General features: G+C 43.0%; 1 protein-coding gene across 2 annotated transcripts; it reads right to left on the bottom strand.

Annotated features, from left to right (window-relative positions):
* Positions 1-824: 824 nt before the first annotated feature.
* ABRACL (ABRA C-terminal like) lies at positions 825-13,476 on the bottom strand. Of its 2 annotated transcripts, none has more exons than XM_006731649.3 (3): positions 13,338-13,476; positions 7,436-7,502; positions 825-1,412 (listed from the first exon to the last, which is right to left on the bottom strand). In XM_006731649.3, the coding sequence occupies exons 2-3, from the start codon at positions 7,494-7,496 to the stop codon at positions 1,228-1,230; spliced, it is 246 nt and encodes an 81-aa protein (XP_006731712.1). In that variant the 5' UTR covers positions 7,497-7,502; positions 13,338-13,476; the 3' UTR covers positions 825-1,227. The 2 variants fall into 2 exon arrangements, with proteins under 2 accessions (XP_006731712.1, XP_030882162.1); XM_031026302.2 differs by having other exon boundaries at positions 13,328-13,466.
* Between the last annotated feature and the right edge of the window lie 3,950 nt (positions 13,477-17,426).

The raw sequence follows: 17,426 nt of genomic DNA, 5'->3' as shown, positions 1-17,426 counted from the left end.
CCTCTCCGTGGTTCCCCAGTGTCCACCTTATTTATCCAATCTGAATCACCTCTCTCCCTAACATTCCTGTCAATCTGAAATCCGACCTTTCACAAGAGTGAGCCTTGCTAATTCGTGTCCCCCTGTCTTAACCTTGCCTGAGTCATCACCCTGATCCATCCCATCTTTTTCCTTGATGAATAATCAGCTCCAATCATGCAAATTCTAACTCTTCTATGATACCTTTTCCAACTACCACGGTTTTCACAGATTTTACCCTCCTTGAGATTCTGTATCATTTTCGATTCTGTACCGGAGGCTGCAACTTGCATTTATAGACATTTCTGTATTGTTTCAGGTGGACCCAACTAATCCCATTAGATAGTGAAATTTTGAGGTTACATTTCTTTTGGCATGTCCCCTAACTCAGTGGTAAGCACATAACAGACACCAAATATTTTTTTATAGGGCCCAATCATAACACATCCCTACTTTTAAAATTCTGTAGTTTTAAGGAAATTTTTTCTTCAAATTATGATAACTTTTATTGCAGTTATCTAATCTGGATGCAAAAACTTCTAAGAGGCGGGGCACCTGGGTGGCTCAGTCGTTAAGCGTCTGCCTTCGGCTCAGGTCATGATCCCAGGGTCCTGGGATCGAGCCCCACGTCGGGCTCCCCTGCTCTGTGGGAGGCCTACTTCTCCCTCTCACGCTCCCCCTGCTTGTGTTCCCTCTCTCGCTGTGTCTCTGTCAAATAAATAAATAAAATCTTAAAAAAAAAAAAAAAAAACAACTTCTAAGAGGCATATAAATCTTAAGTGACAAAAAGTAAGGCAATCAGACAATTTTAACATAGTTACATGTTTTTATTACATAAACATTACAATATTCCTTGTGGGAGCTGGTCTTCAGTTTTGCCTCTTGCTTTTTTGGAATGTCAAATATCTGTAGAAATTGTCTAAGAATGATTTATGAAACACCCTTGCACCCCTACCAAAAAAGCCTCAATGCCTACATTTTTCCAATCAGATTCCTGAGGAAAAAAAATAGGTTTTGTTTATTTGACAGTGTAATACATAAATTTTCTTTCAAGGTATTAAAAAAAAGACAGACTTTTAAAATAAGAGTCTCCTTTTGTTTACAAAGTTCTATAAAAATACATTAAGTATGCTTGTGTTTGTCCCTTGACTTAACATTCCAGTTGACCAGAAACAAAAAATAACAATAAACAAAGATATGCAAACCACATTAATCCTGCAGCAATATAATGTCCACATCATCATGAACACCTTGCAAAAGTAGCTCTCCTGGGTACGTAACAATCTTTCTTCGTTTTGCAGCTTTGAGAGTTCCCACCAATGCTTCAAAGAGGTTGGCACATTTGTCGTCTCGGAAGAGGACCCCAAATTTTACGCTTAACTTCCCATCAGCATCTAATTTGAGAAAATACAATGTTAGCCAATGCAAAGTCTTGCCCCCATATATGGTAGATTTATGTAATCTTTAAAAAGCATCTAACTATAAGTTAACCAAGATTACAATTTAACAGTTCACACTCATAAATTCAATGTCATCTCTTGCCAGACCCAAAAGTGATGAAATAATACCATGTGCTGTATACCTCCTAGCCTTAGGATCATCTGGACAAAGACTAGGAATGAACTAAAACCCACTTACAAAAAGTGAATGTGTTACAGTGTTATTACTGTGGACCAATTCCCCTCTGGCTACATTTTGATATATTTTTTAAAGATTTATTTATCAGTTTGAGTCAGAGAGAGTGTGTGTGCATGCTGCGCCCACGCATGAGTGGGAGGAGAGGCAGAGGGAGAGAATCCTTCAGCAGACTACCTGCTGAATGCAGAGCCAAAGAAGTGGGGCTCCATCCCAGGACTCTGAGACCATGACCTGAGCTGAAACCAAGAGGCAGACACTTAACTGATTGAGCCACCCAGGTACCCCTACATTTTGATTTTTTATTTGTGGTGTTGTTGAATCAATAAAAAAATAACAAATATAAGAAAAAGTTTGAGTCGGGAGCAGTGTTTCTCTAAGTGTGTTCTAAACACACTCAGAGCCCCAGGGAGGGACTGGTGACCTTAAAAATGAAGTTACTTGTATTTACCAGATCCGTAGATTATACAGATTGGAGACCAATTTTTAATATAATTGTTAAAAATTAAGGTAAGCCCTAAAAAGAAATGAACCATCAAGCTACGAAAAGACATGGTGGAACCTTAAATATGTATTACTAAGAAAAATAAGGCAATCTGAAAAGGCTATGTGCTGTATGATTCCAACCATAGGACATTCTGGAAAAAGCAAAACTATGGAAAAAGATAAAACTAAATAAAAAGATCAGTGGGTTTCAGGGCTTGGGGTAGGGGAGAGATGAATAGGCAGAACATAGAGGATTTTTAGAGCAGTGAGTATACTCTGTATGATACTATAATGATTGATACATGTCATTAAATACTATCCAATCCCATAGAATGTACAACACTAAGTGTGAACTATAAACTATGAACTGTGGTTGATGATGTGCCATGTAGATGACTAATTGTAATAAAAGTGCAATTCCACTGGGGGATGTTGATAATGGGGGAGGCTATGCAGGTGTGGGGATAGCAGGTATACAGGAAATCTCTGTACTTTCTCCTCAATTTTATTGTATTCTAAAACTGCTATAAAAAGTAAGTCTTTTTTAAAAAAATAAGATAAACAAAAGGTGGATCTTTGATTAAAAATCAATCAACTGGAAACTTGGAGATAAGAATAATATGAAACACCTCCCCATTGTTGGTTGATTGCTTTGACCTACCTGCTAAACTCCTGACTCCCTTCCTTCAGCACTGCTCCACATTCTCCCCTCCAATAGCTGTGCCTGCTCTCAAGGACATGGCCATCACAGTGAGGGAGACTATTCCTTGGCCAAGGGTTCTTGAGTTCCCATGAGAACTTCTAACCTGAGACTTAGTATATTCCTACTGTGAGTGCAGCACTGTGCTGGGCAAGTAGAGGGAAGGATAGAATCACTTTCTAGTTTCAAAGAAATGGCTTCAGTTCCCACGAGGAAGTAAGAAATATACACATAATAAATAAAGCAATAGGACAAAGCAGTACGTGACTGGATGTCTAGTAAGTAGCCAAGACAGGACATCCTACAGTTTGGAGAAGGGTAAGATGACTCTGGGCTAGAATGGGAAGGGAAGACTTCCAGAAGGAGGCAGCACTGGTGCTGGCTTTTAAAGGGAGTGTAATATGGAGCTTTTCTTTTCTTTTTTTTTTTTAAAGATTTTATTTATTTGAGAGAGAGAGAGAGTGAGAAACAGCATGAGAGGGGAGAGGGTCAGAAGGAGAAGCAGGCTCCCCGCTGAGCCGGGAGCCCAATGCGGGACTCGACCCCAGGACTCTGGGATCATGACCTGAGCCGAAGGCAGCCGCTTAACCAATTAAGCCACCCAGGCGCCCTAGAGCTTTTCATTTTTTTAAAAAGTCTTATTTTAATTTGAGAGAGAGAGAGAGTGGGGGGAGGGGCAGAGGGAGAGAATCTTCACGCAGACTCTCTGCTGAGTGCAGAGCCAGAAATGGGGCTTGATCCCAGGACCCATGAAATCATGATCTGAGCCAAAACCAAGAGTTGGATGCTCAACCAACTGAGCCACCCAGGTGCCCCCAGGTTACGTTTTTTAAAGGCACAAAAGGCAGAAACCTGGATATAATCTTGGAGTTCTGCCCACTCCTCAATCTCATAAGTGATTCCATTTCCTTTGTATCTTCTGTTGCTCTAGCCTCTTCTCCATGGACAATTAATTTCTTGGTTTAGGCTGGAACTGATTCTCATGCGGATAACTGCAAGACTCCTTGCCATCCTCCCTTTCTGCATTTTTGTCCCCCAATACATCCTCCATATTGGTGCAGAATAAAATATGTGCAAGAAACCTTTAAGATGCAAATCTGTTTGATAGTCTTCTTTTTTTTTTTAATAAACTCTACCCCCAAGTTGGGGCTTGAACTCACGACCCCGAGATCAAGAGTCACACGCTCCACAGACTAAGCCAGCAAGGCGCTCCTGATTGATACTCTTCTACTCCAATCTTTCAGTGGCTCCCTACCACCTTCAAATAGTGATGCCCTTGGCGTTCCAGATAAGACCCTTCATCCTCTGGCCCTTGCACTCCTCTCTTGCCTGGTCTCCTGCCATATCGTTCTATGCACCTTTTGATTCAGTCAAAATCAAACGACTTGCTGTTACCCAAGGTGACATGAGAGATCCTGCCCTGGCAGTTTTGCCCATGTTGAGCCATCTGCCCAGCATCCCAGAGCCCTTTCTCTAGCTAATTCTTTTTCTTCAAGAATGGGCTCAAATGTCACCTTTTCTGAGAAGTGCTCTGTGATTCCCTCAGTCAAGTTAATAACTTCTTATAAAATTAAGTATATATCAAAGCACTCACCATCAATTACAGTAATAATACTTAATATGTATTGAGTCCTTGCTATGCTCCTAGACCTGTTCAATGCATTTTATAGTAATTAAAACTCCCTTAATCCTTATTTCATGGAAGATAAGGCACAATTCATTTCAAGAAGCACCATTATTTTATGTTCCAATTAAACTGCCAATTTAATTATAGCACAACATGGATTATAAAATGCATTCTTATTTTAGAGATGTTAAAGCTTGGGGAAAAAAGTGTCTTCGAATCATTGAAATAGAGTATTATTATCCAAATAAGGAAACCAAGGCATAAAAGTGGTTAGTAATGGGCCCAAGGTCACACAGTAAGTGGCAGGGGAGCTGGGATTCATTCCTAGAGAGCCTGACTCCAGAGCCCATCCTCTTAACTACTTCCCCATATGTGCTTCTAGCTCATTTGTCTGTCTTCCTGCTACCTAAAGAGGCCCACGGGGCTGAGATGGAATTTTGTTTATTTTCATATGTCCAGCACTTGAGCACAAAGACAGCACTCAAGAAATATTTGTTGAATGAAAGAATTTAAATCTCCAAATAATCTTTATCCACTTATTTTTTTTCCACTGGATGAAAAATGAAAGACTTTAAAGAATTTCATTTTAAAAGAAATAGTAAATAGGTTAACTAACTAGAATTAAGTAAAAATTGGGCGAAAAAATAAAAGAAGTAGATAAAACTAAATTTGTCAATTTCCAGCTTCACCTAATACATTATATTTAGATTAGTCTAAAAATGATTCACCTAAATCATAATTTACAAAATTATCCCAGACACAACTTACATAATTAAACATAATCTGTCCATAGATAACCTATCTCCATAGATGCTTTCCAGCTCAAGAAGTCATTTATTTCCAGGAACAGGTAAATGAAGGAGGCTTAGGGAAGCTGCAAAGTTCAAAACGTTTCATCCTTACAGAAATTATGGTAATTACTGTGTAGTCTTCTAGTTTGTAAAGCTGCTAATTCTGAAGTGCAAGTAGAATAATAACTGTTCTAGGGTAAAGGTCAGAATTTTATTTTATTTTATTTATTTATTTTTTTTAAAGATTTTATTTATTTTGACAGAGAGAGACACAGCAAAAGAGGGAACACAAGTGGGGGAAGTGGGAGAGGGAGAAGCAGGCTTCCCTCTGAGAAGGGAGCCTGATGCGGGGCTCGATCCCAGGACCCTGGGATCATGACCTGAGCCGAAGGCAGACGCTTAATGACTGAACCACCCAGGCGCCCCATAAGATCAGAATTTTAAATGCAATTGAATCTGACCAATAAACACTAGGCTAACATGGAGACAGATCTAGGAGAGAGGAAAATCCTACAGATCGTTTGAAATACATCCTTAATATCTTTAACAATCTAAACAATAGTACTACTCCCAAGAGCATGACCTCACGGAGCTCCAAAGGAACTCGGGTTTCTTTCACTACTGAAAATAAGATTCACAGGGTGCCTGGGTGGTTCAGTCAGTTCGACATCTGCCTCTCGCTCAGGTCATGATCCCCCAGGGTCCTGGGATCGAGTCCCGCATCGGGCTCTGCTCAGTGGGGAGTCTGCTTCTCCCTCTCCCTGCTTGTGCTCATGCGCTCTCTCTTTCTCTCTCTCTCAAATAAATAAAATCTTAAAAAAAAGAAAAGAAAAGATTCACAACAACAATGGAGAACTACTACAGGGGACATTTGATACTAATGGCTCAATGGAATTTTCCAAGTATGTCTTATTTCAAGTGATTTGTGATTCAAAAGCACACTGAGCTGTAAGTAAGAAAATTCAAGCTATAATGACAAAACAACTCTTACGAGGTACTTTTTAAAGCTGTTTTTCACTTACAATGATGTAATTTTATTTAATTTCTTTATATGATGTAATTTTAAAACTTTGAGTTCCATTATCCTAGTTGTTGCTGAATATGTCTATTGCTCTTACAATTTTCAGAATGTTCCTGAACTCCTGTATATCTTATCTGAGATGTACAAATACCTGAAGCTAAAACATAATAGTTACTTTCATTACAACTTGGAAAAGGACACTAATACTACCAATTTCACATGGCACTAATTTCACAGTAGCTGCTTGTATGTTGCTGAAGAAAAAGCTGATTTAAAAAAAACCACGTAGGGGCGCCCGTGTGGCTCAGTCAGTTAAGTGTCTGACTCTTGATTTCAGCTCAGATCATGATCTCAGGGTCATGGGATCAAGTCCCGAGTTCAGCTCCATGCTCAGAGGGGAGTCTGCTTGAGATTCTCTCCCTCTGTCCCTTCCCCAGCTTCTGCACTCTCTCTCTCTCTCCCCCTCTCTCTAAAATAAATCACGGGCACCTGGGTGGCCCAGTCGGTTAAGCATCTGCCTTCAGCTCAGGTCATGATCCTAGGGTCCTGGGATCGAGCCCCACATCGGGCTCCCTGCTCAGTGGGGAATCTGCTTCTCCCTCTCCCTCTGCCTGCCACTCTGCCTACTTGCGTTCTCTCTCTCTCTCTGTGTCAAATAAATAAATAAGGTCTTCAAAAAAATAAAATAAATCTTTAAAAAAACACTATGTAAAGGATATGGTTTCTTTTAGTTACATGTACATAAATACCTGGTTATACAAAACTTAAGAATTTGGAGAAAATAAAGACAATTTGAGTCCCTAGTCATTTGGAAGTTTGTAAGATGGTGGCAAGATAAAGCAGAAGAAATGAATTTTAATACTGTGACAACTAAAAATTTGAACATGATTCACTCACCATTCAATGCAGCCAGATTAAAGAAGCACAGTAATTTTCTTTCTATTAAAGGGATGATGGAATATCTCAACCATTCCTTGCATCAGAATCACAATACCCCAAAGGCTTTGTCTCCAGAAATCTCTCTATGGCTGAGGGCAGAGCTGCTATAACCACGTCCTGAAGTCCTGGGTGACCCCTTCCTAGGCTTCTACCAAAAAAGTTGGTCCTACCTGCTCTGAGGTAAACTCAGAATACTGTGGTTGTGTTAGAATACTTACTTTTTGAACCCAGACGATGAATTTCCTCCACTAAGAGGTTAATTTCGTGATCCACGTTCATTGCTGCCTGAGGGAGAAAGAAAAATGCTATATTATTACCATTTCTATATCCCACTAAGCACATCTTGCCAAATGCAAGGGCCATTTCTTTCTTTCTTTCTTTCTTTCTTTCTTTCTTTCTTTCTTTCTTTCTTTCTTTCTTTCTTTCAAGATTTTATTTATTTATTTGACAGAGAAAGAGAGTGAGAGAGCACAAGCAGGGGGAGCGGCAGGCAGAGGGAGAGGGAGAATCAGGCTCTCCGCTGAGCAGCAAGCCCGATGTGGGGCTCGATCCCAGGACCCTGTGATCATGACCTGAGCCAAAGGCAGCCACTTAACCAACTGAGCCACCCAGGCACCCCTCTTTTTTTTCGCCATGTTGCATTTGTCATTGTTAATTTACCACATCCCTCTTCCTAAAAATACTTGTGTGATGTACATGACACCGGAGTACCTCTACTTCCCCTCTGTCTTTATAATTGCCCCTTTGTGCTGACCCCACTCTTATACTACATAGGATAGTGGGGAGAATGCAGCACCCACTATTAAACTCTAAGCCCATCCTCATGATGCTCTGCTCTGCACCAAAAACACAAAGGTGAGTGACACAGGACCTGCCCTCAGGAAACTCACTGTCCAGAAGCAGAGAAAGACCTAGAATGAATAATGGCAATGTAACAGCATTCTTTGAGTGGTGGGTCCAAGGCATTATGGGACCTCAAAGGAGGAAGCTACCAAAGACTTTGTAGAGGTCACTGGAGAGATGTGGACTAGGGAGGCAGTTGGCAAAGGGTGCTCTATGAGTGGGGAAGAGTGCATGCAAAAGCACAGAAGTAAAGGAGGAAAAGCATGGGCACATTTGAGGCAGGCTCTAAGCTAGAAGCTGGAGGACCAAGATAAAGGAACACACTCCCAACCCTCCCAGAGCCTGCAGTCTAGTGGGGAAAGCAGACCAATACAGGGCAATTTTAATATTGTTAGGTGCGACGATGCCTGTGGGTCACACTCAGGGCATCGGGTCCTTCCCTGGGCAGTGTCCAGTGGAGAGCTGGTGGCAAGGACCATTCATCTCAGATAAGGAAGAGGCCAGGACTAACAGGAGCTGTGACACCTACTTTGGTTCACTAGGTCTTCTCCAGCCTGGGTTCCGCACACCATCATAGCCTCCTCCACCCTACACCCTTGAACTCTGGGCTGCAGCTACATGGAGCTTCTTTCTATTCCTCAAACGCCCCTGGCTCTCCCACCTCCAACCTTCACACATACTGTGTCTTTGACCCAGACTGTTGCTATTCCTCTTTCTCGCAGCTAACTCCCACACATCCAGTCCCAGCTTAGATATGACTACCTCCAGGAAGCCTTCCCTGAAACCCTGGTGGAGGAGCCCTCCCCCATAGCATTGTGCACCCTCTCCATTTCAGATGGCTGGAATTACCAGTTTCTTGGCTTTCACCACAAGATGGAAAAGACCCTCGATGCAGGAATCTGACTGTCATGTTCATCAGTTTCTTGGCTTTCACCACAAGATGGTAAAGACCCTCGATGCAGGAATCTGACTGTCATGTTCACTGCCACCTGGCACCAAGAGTACCAACTCAATAAATACTGGGTTCAAACTGAAAGGACAAGGGCATGAAGGGGAATGAAACACCGCCTGTGGAAACTGTCACCATGGAGTTGCTGATTTGGAGCAAGAGTGTTCAGAGACAGAAAAGGGAGGTAAAGGGACGTGGCAAACACCTACAGAAGGGGGGTGGGGCAAGAAATAGGGAAAGAGCAGCTGGTTGTGGAAGAGAGAACTCCAACCATGCAGGGTCAAAGAAGTAAAGGCAGTAAAGACAGTTTCTTTAAGAAGGCAGGAACTCAGGGGAAACAGAACATGAGAGAAAGTAAGGGCCACTGGCAGATTATGCATCAATTCAGTCTGTTTTCCAAACAAAGAAGGGACTAAAAAAGTGGGGTTGTATGAATGGTTTACTTTGGAGTGATGATTCGGAAGAAACAATTGTATCCAGACAGATTGTAACTAATTCCTGGTAACTTTGAAAAACAAGAATGAAATCTATGTTTAAGTGATATTGATTGGTACCCCAGGTTTTCTATCAGCTCATAACTAAAAGCACCACTACTACCTGCTACATCATTTGTGTGAATATTATCATTTAAGAAGTGTCTATTGCGGGGTGCCGGGGTGGCTCAGTCGTTAAGCGTCTGCCTTCAGCTCAGGTCATGATTCCAGGATCCTGGGATCGAGCCCCACATCGGGCTCCCCGCTCCGCAGGAAGCCTGCTTCTCCCTCTCCCACTCCCCCTGCTTGTGTTCCCTCTCTCGCTGTGTCTCTGTCAAATAAATAAGTAAAATCTTAAAAAAAAAAAAAAAAAAGTGTCTATTGCAGCAGTCGCTCTTTCTGCCCATGTGTCCCGTCCCCGTGCTTTAATAAAACCACCTTTTTGCACACACACAAAAAAGTGTTTATTGCAATAAAATGCAACATCTTGGGTAATGCATCTACATAAAATTCAGTATCAAAAATTATAGTTTCCAAATATTGAGAGCTTTGTGTTGGTGAAATTATATCTATAACATTATATTCAATTCGAGATAATTTGAGGGATGCTAAAAAGTTAAAATATAATCAGAAGATACAACAGAAAGATAGGCCATGAAAATAATGGTAGAAAAAACCCTGGAGACGTTAGTGTGGTGGACAGCAGTCATTTTTACCTACCTAGCACCCATTCCCCATTCCAGCTAGAGCAGTCTAATTTTTGTTTGGGTCCCGTTTTTCCTTCCTTGTTCTAAACCGATGGAATTCGGTAGAGCCTCACCCTAAAGCCCAGGAGTGGGTCAGAGCCAGAATAATTGATCTGGGGCATAAGGTCAGTAATCCCATCCTAAACAATGAGATTCAGCCCAGGGATTTTGCCAGATCAGTAAAACAACACCCTCCCACTAGGTTCTAAGATGTAAGTTTAGAGCCCCTAATGTAAACTGTGACCATGTGAAAACAGCCTGTCAGGAATAATGTTGACATTAAGAAAAGCCCAGGCATGTTACGATCACTGAGCCTATATACGACCCTGGACTTTCCAGTTGCATGAACCAATCAATCTTTACTGGTTTTGCTTGTGCTGGTTTGACTGAGTTTCTGTCACTTGTACTCTAACGAATCTTGATCCATAAAGTCAGCCTAGAGAAGACCTGCGACCATTTTTTAACATTAAAGTTTCTTTTAGGTATTTATGTGATAGTGTTGTTTCATGCTGCTTTATTGGGTAGGATAGATAGATGTAATAGGCAGATTTGGGAGCCATGTAAGAAAAATATGTCCTAACAGTCAAAACTCTCTAACAATGAATAAAGTTTGCACCTGTTACTGACAACACTGATGCAAGTAGTATGGATCTGTGAGGGTTAGTGATCACGGAAATTAGCCTAAACGGAAGGGAGAATGAAATGTCCAAGGGGACTAACGTCCTCACCAATTCTCAGGTTTTCTGATTTCCTCCCACTCTGAACATTTATCTCTTTAACACTGCCCTCCCCACAATCAGCAGCACACTTCAGACCTAGCTCTTGTTTAATAATGAGACTCAAAGAGGAAATCCCACTATTAAGTAGTGTGAATACCTGCATCATATTAAGCAGATGTATGGAGATCCAATTTAAAGAAAGGAAGGCAACCGGCATTTCTTTATAATTAATTACACACGAGACTCCTTATCTATGTCCTAAGAAACCTTGCAAAGTATGTATTATTTAAACCCATTTTATAGGGGCACCGGGTGGCTCAGTTGGTTAAGCATCTGCCTTCAGCTCGGGTCATGATCCCAGGGTCCTGGGATGGAGCCCCACATCGGGCTCCCTGCTCAGCGGGGAGTCTGCTTCTCCCTCAGCCCCTCTACCTCCACCCCCACCCCCCACCTGTGCTCTCTCTCTCTCTCAAATGTATAAATAAAAATCTTTTAAAAAGGGGCGGGGCGCCTGGGTGGCTCAGTCAGTTAAGCGTCTGCCTTCAGCTCAGGTCATGATCTCAGGGTCCTGGGATTGAGCCCCACATGGGACTCCTTACTCAGCCAGGAGCCTGCTGCTCCCCCTGCTTGTGCTCTTGCTCTCTGTAAAATAAATAACATCTTTAAAATAAAATCTTTAAAAAAAAAACATTTTATGGATGATGAAACTGGCTCAGAGGGACTCCCCACAATTAAATGCTGTTTCTACAACATCATTCTATTTTTTTCTTTTCCTCTTCATCTTCTTCCCGGTCATTATGCAAAGTGTGCTAAATATAATAGTGAGTTGTGTTTGTTTGGAATATTACATGCTGAGTACGTACTAAGGCAGAACACTTACAAAGCAAGAAAGGCTCCCTGCCCAGACCCCTACAAGTAGGAAAACAACAGCCTTAGGAACTATTGCTAGCACACAAAATTTGGCATGATTTATTTATTTATTTTATTATTTAGCGGGGACAAAGCGGGGGAATACTCGTTGTTACACAATCCTTGAGGCCCATGACATTCTATAAGGACAGAAGGCTGGGACCGGAGTAAGCAGCAAGATCAAGAACAATGAAGAGAGGCCATCAGCAGAGCAAGTGTGAAGGGGAAGAAAGAGATTTTCTGCGGGAGCTCAAGGCAAGGCGGTGGCAGATGTTAGTCGGGTCCTCTAACTGTGTCAGAATCTAATTAGGCATTGTGCGTGGGAATCACAAAGAAAGCCGAATGTCAGAGGATTGGGCCGTATGCCGAAATGCTCCACCATCAATATACACTTGAGAATATATTAAAGGACCTTTTTATAGTTTCTGTTTTGTTTTGTTTAAGTTTAGAGGCAATACATGGAGATATCCTAATGTTCGAGGAATAAAGCCTGCTGGAGTGGGAACGCCTGGGAATCAGCAGCCAGCCCTACATCCACCCCCCGGAGCTGGCCACGTTTTTCAGCGGTCCTTCGCAATCCCTGACTAGCAGCTGGTGTGGGTCAAGGGATGACTTGGGTTCCTTCCTGCCTGCCCGCTGGCGCGCACACGCTCCATATTTGGTCATCGCTGCTCCAAGTTTGGGAGCTGGCCCGGAAGGGGTCCCAAGCTCCTGTCCCTTGCAGGCCATCACACGGTCACCACCCGCACCAGTGCAGGGTTGGGGAGCGCGAGACTCGGGGGGTGGCGGGGCCGCACGGCGGGCTCCAGGGTAGCCCCCGAGGGAAGGGCCGCGTCCCGGAAGCCTTTGTCTCTGCCAGCCCCGCGCCAGCGCCGCCCGCCCGCGCTCCCCGGTGGCCGGTGCGCCCCGGCGAGCCGCGAAAGCCAGCGCCCCAACCGGGCGACGGAAACGGACCCCGCCCGGGGCTCCCCGAGCCCCTCGTGTCTCTCACCACCCCCGCCCTCCACCCCCACGGTCTGGAGCGTAGGGAGCCGCACCCCACCGCCGGCGCCGCAGAGTCCCCGGCGCGGGGGCCACCGCAGTCCTCGGGGCAGCCTCTCCCCTCGTTCCCGGCCCTTCCCCGCCCGGCTCTGCAGAACGCGCCCCCGCGCCGCCTGCAAGTGCAAAGCCGACGAGCCGCACCGCGGAGGGAACCTTCGCGCCGCAGCCAGTTTCCCCGCAGCCCCGGGCCGGCACCGTGTCACGTGAGCCGATGCGGAAGTCGGCGGGGAAGCGGGGGCGTGGGGGCGCGCCCACCCGGTCCCCCGCGCCGGGTCTCAGCCCAGTTCCAAGCACAGTCTCCACGCGCCTCGGCCCCTCCCAGCCCCATCTCCCCACCCGCAGCCCCCGATCGCCTGTCCGCCTGGCCTCCACCGGACACCTCCGTCCGTCGTTTATACCTGCCTGTCACCTTCCCGAGAGACCCACTCACCTACACTCACCTATCCGCCTCTTTTTCTTTTCCGAGGAAAAGCTGGTGCAGCGTCGGGCCGGACCCGGTTATCTTCTTCAACACACCGAGGAGGAAGAGACTGAGGAAGGAAGTGACCGAGGCAGAAGAGAAAGGCTGGTGAGGAGGAGGGGGGTGGGAGGTAAGAGTTTAAGCGCTCGAGAAAGGGGCCGCCCACACTCCCAGGGACAAGCCTATGAGGAGGAAACTCCCCGGAGGAGATGCCCGGGAAGGGGGCAGACTCCAGACAGGTGGCCGGGCGCCCGAGGCTTCTAGGAATACGGACTCGAACTTCGATTGCTGCCAGCTTTCCCCTACGCCACTCGGTGCCGATGATCCACAACCCCCGCATCTGATCCTGGGCATAGATTTCCTCCCAGGATCTCTCTCCTAACGTAAGAAATAAAGCGCCCCCAATGTGATGACTGCTGGGATCTAGAAGGAACGTAACATTGGTTCTGTATGCCAGGAGCAGAGGTCTCCAGAAAACTACGAACATGGCAGCAGCATAGTCTGATGGGCGAGGCGGGGGCGGGGGGGGGGGGCCGCATTCTTAAAATCCAACTTGTTCTATTGCAAAGAAATTTTACTAGGACAGTGCTAGTTCTTGATCCTGAGTGAATCTTTCTTCTTTTCTTCATTCATTATTTTCTACATTTAACTGCATAGTTCAATCGATGTATTTATATTCCCTTTATTTTAGTCACTGTTGTTTTACTCAGTGTCTGTTTTACTCGCGCGCCAAAGAGAGAAAGAGAGATGCTTGCTATACCCAGAATCCCTTATAAAAAGGAAACGGGGGCTCTGCTGAAGTGACCCAAACTATTCCTAAGGCAAAGGTTGCACAAATAACCCAAAAGAGCACCCCCCACCGCCCCCCATGCCCCCCAATGGCTGATTAGATCATGTGATCATGTGACCCAAGAGCACACAATCTATAAACTGGCCATCATCCTAGAAGGTGACCTGGAGCAAACAATCCTCACCAAATAGGGACTCTGATAATTAAGTAAGCCAATCAGATTCTCCCTTGGAAATTGAAAGGGGAGAGCAAAGAACGAGCTATTCCATAGAAAGGCTGAAGCTGAGAGAGGGCTTGAGGCTGGAGTAGAGAAAATGGGCCTCCCGAAAGCAAAACACTGGAGTAAGCAGAAAGCCCCTGGGATGAAGTAGAAGGTGAGTGGGGGCAGAAATGGTAGAAGCAAACTCTAAGAGAAGCTGAGACCCAGTGATGGAATAAGAGCAACAAACACCTGCTCTCCAGGGGGATATGAGTATCCAGGTCCCTAAGGCTGCACTGGATCCGTCCACTTTCCAAACTGTATTCTAGTTACCCTTTCATAGTAAACACCCACCACCCTGGGCATCACTTTGAATGAGTCTCTGTTCCCTACCACCAAAAGATTCTGATTCAGCCTAGGTTTCCCATGTCAGATGAAGTATAAAGTGACTCTGAGATCCTTTGGGGCCTATCTTTTTCTCACAAAGCTCAGAAGTTACACTTTAATATCTTTCAAAGTCTACATAATACAAAATTATAATTCAAGAAATTAACATGTTTAGCAATTCTCCAAGCAGAACCTGGCTGTTTGGCCTGTGGCAGTGATCACAGTTCTCCATTTGGATAATATCCAATGAAATGAATAATTAGTCCATAGTGTGCTACCCCTGTTATGACTAAGTAATTAGTGTTTCACAGTACTCTACCAATGGGCAAAAAAAGGAAACATTTCACCTAAACAAGGAAAAGTTCCTATTCATATAAAAATGGATAGAGTGTTTTAAAATAATTTGTTTATACATATGCTACACTAAGGGTAACATAATTCATGTGAATCTATAAGGAATTACAATTCAAGAAAGTTGTTTTTGATGAAAAATATTAAAATGTCAATTCATATTTTTCGTACCCAATTCCTATTCTTTCAGTTTTTTTTTAAGATTTATTTATTTATTTATTTGAAAGAGAGAGAGAGAGAGAGAGAGCACATCAGGGGGGAGGGTCAGAGGGAGAAGCAGACTCCCTGCTGAGCAGGGAGCCCGATGCGGGACTCGATCCCGGGACTCCAGGATCATGACCTGAGCCGAAGGCAGTCGCTTAACCAAGTGAGCCACCCAGGCACCCCTCTTTCAGTTTCTATACAGACTTTTGCCATCTTTCCTTCTTCTCTTAGGAATGTTATCATCATGTAGCTAAACAGTGTGGAATTTTTAACTTAAAAAGCAAAAAAAAAAAAATCTTAACTTAAAAAGCAAAAAGTAAAGTTTATTAAATGGTTAAGAAGTATTTATTAAATATCAAGGATATGCCAACAACAGTGTGTCAGTATTGGAGGGTACAAAGTAGCCTACAGCATGATTTTTGTCAAAAAGAACTTTCAGTAAGGTACATAGGAAGTATTAAGACAATCCTTATCCACTTATTTAATTGCAGAATATAGACCAACACTGTCCAATAGAAATATAATCATGAGCCACATATGTAAGTTAAAATTTTCTATTAGCCACATTAAAAAAAGTAAAATTAATTTTAATAATATGTTCTAACCCAGTATATCCAAAATACTATCATTACCACCTGTAAAACTTATTAATGAGATATTATACATTCTTTGTTTTGTACTAAGCCTTTGGCATCGTCTACAGTATATTTTACAATTACAGCACATTTCAGGTGCTCAGTAGCCTTATATGGCTGGTGGCTACTGTATTAGTCAGTGCAGCTATAGACAATTCCAGAATAAAGCATGACACACATGCTAATAATTTTACTTACTAAATTACATGGTCCTGGAATAAGAAAAATTATAACATTATATTTAAAGGTTCATGACAAATTGAGGTATTCATTTTAAAAACATAATTGTCTTCTTTGTAATGAATACAAAGCAATATTTGTAAGAATGGTGGGGGTGGTGATAATGTTCTGCTTCTTGATCTGTTCACTGGTTAAACAGATGTTTTGTTTTGAGAATTCACTAAGCTGGACACTTAATTTTTTTTCTTGTGACTATCTTCTTTCTTAAAAAAACATTAAAAAATATATAAAGAATAGAGGATCTTGACCAAGCAAGGCCTATTCCAGGAATGTAAGGATTATTCAACAACATTCAAAAATTTAGAAGTCCCCTAGGGCTAAGAGTCTTTAAGTTTTATCTTACTCTGTAAAGTGAGATTCCTCAGTTGGATCTGTCATTCTAGTTCAAATTGTCATCACCTTGTGCTCATGTTAGTGTTAAAGATGGCAGTACTATTAATGATGATTGCATGTCTTGGGCATTAATTCTGGATCCAGTTGTGGTACTGTTTGAGTACTTTGGGTGACACAAAGAAGTAAAAGTAAAACCTGTGCCCTCAAGAAATAATGAAAAAGGACTATATATCATAATCAAGTGAGATTTATTCCAGGAATGCAAAATTGGCTCAACAAATGGAAAATTATCAATGCAATACATTAATAGAATAAAGGGGAAAATCCACATAATCTTCTCAGTAGATGAAAAAAAGCTTTTGATAAAACACAGTACTCTTCTGCAATAAAAACCTCCAACAAACTAGGAAAAGAAGGGAATTTCCTCAACCTAATAATAATAAGGGCAACTACAAAAACTCAAAGCTAGCATCATACTTAATTGTGAAAAACTGAAAGCATGTCCCCTAAGATCAGGAACAGGACAAGAACATCTGCTAAAGAATTCACAAATAAAGGGGCGCCTGGGGGGCTCAGTTGGTTAAGCGTCTGCCTTCCGCTCAGGTCATGATCCCAGGGTGCTGGGATCGAGCCCCACATGGGGCTCCCTGCTCAGCGGAGAGCCTGATTCTCCCTCTCCCTTTGCCCGCTGCTCTGCTTACTTGTGCTCTCTCTCTCTGTGTCAAATAAATAAATAAAATCTTTAAAAAAAAAAAGAATTCACAAAAAAAGCTTTTAGAGACAATAAGCCAGTTCAGCAAGGTTGCAGGATATATCAATATATAAAAATCAGTTGTATTTCTTTTTTAAAGACATTTTTTTCTTTTTTTAAAGATTTTATTTATTTATTTGAGATAGAGAGAGAGACTGAGAGCACGGGCAAGAGGGAGG

This window comes from Leptonychotes weddellii, chromosome 8, assembly GCF_054177405.1.
Source record: "Leptonychotes weddellii isolate Sample4059 chromosome 8, ASM5417740v2, whole genome shotgun sequence".
In the NCBI taxonomy this organism is placed as follows: Eukaryota; Metazoa; Chordata; class Mammalia; order Carnivora; family Phocidae; genus Leptonychotes; species Leptonychotes weddellii.
This window is presented reverse-complemented; position numbering and strand designations above follow the sequence as displayed.

What these genes read in the sequence shown, in the direction of transcription:
- ABRACL (XM_006731649.3), bottom strand. Translation starts at nt 7,496, where the DNA reads ATGAACGTGGATCACGAAATTAACCTCTTAGTGGAGGAAATTCATCGT. An exon ending in TCATCGTCTGGGTTCAAAAA is followed by an intron (nt 1,413 to 7,435) that starts GTAAGTATTCTA and finishes TTCTCAAATTAG; the next exon opens with ATGCTGATGGGAAGTTAAGC.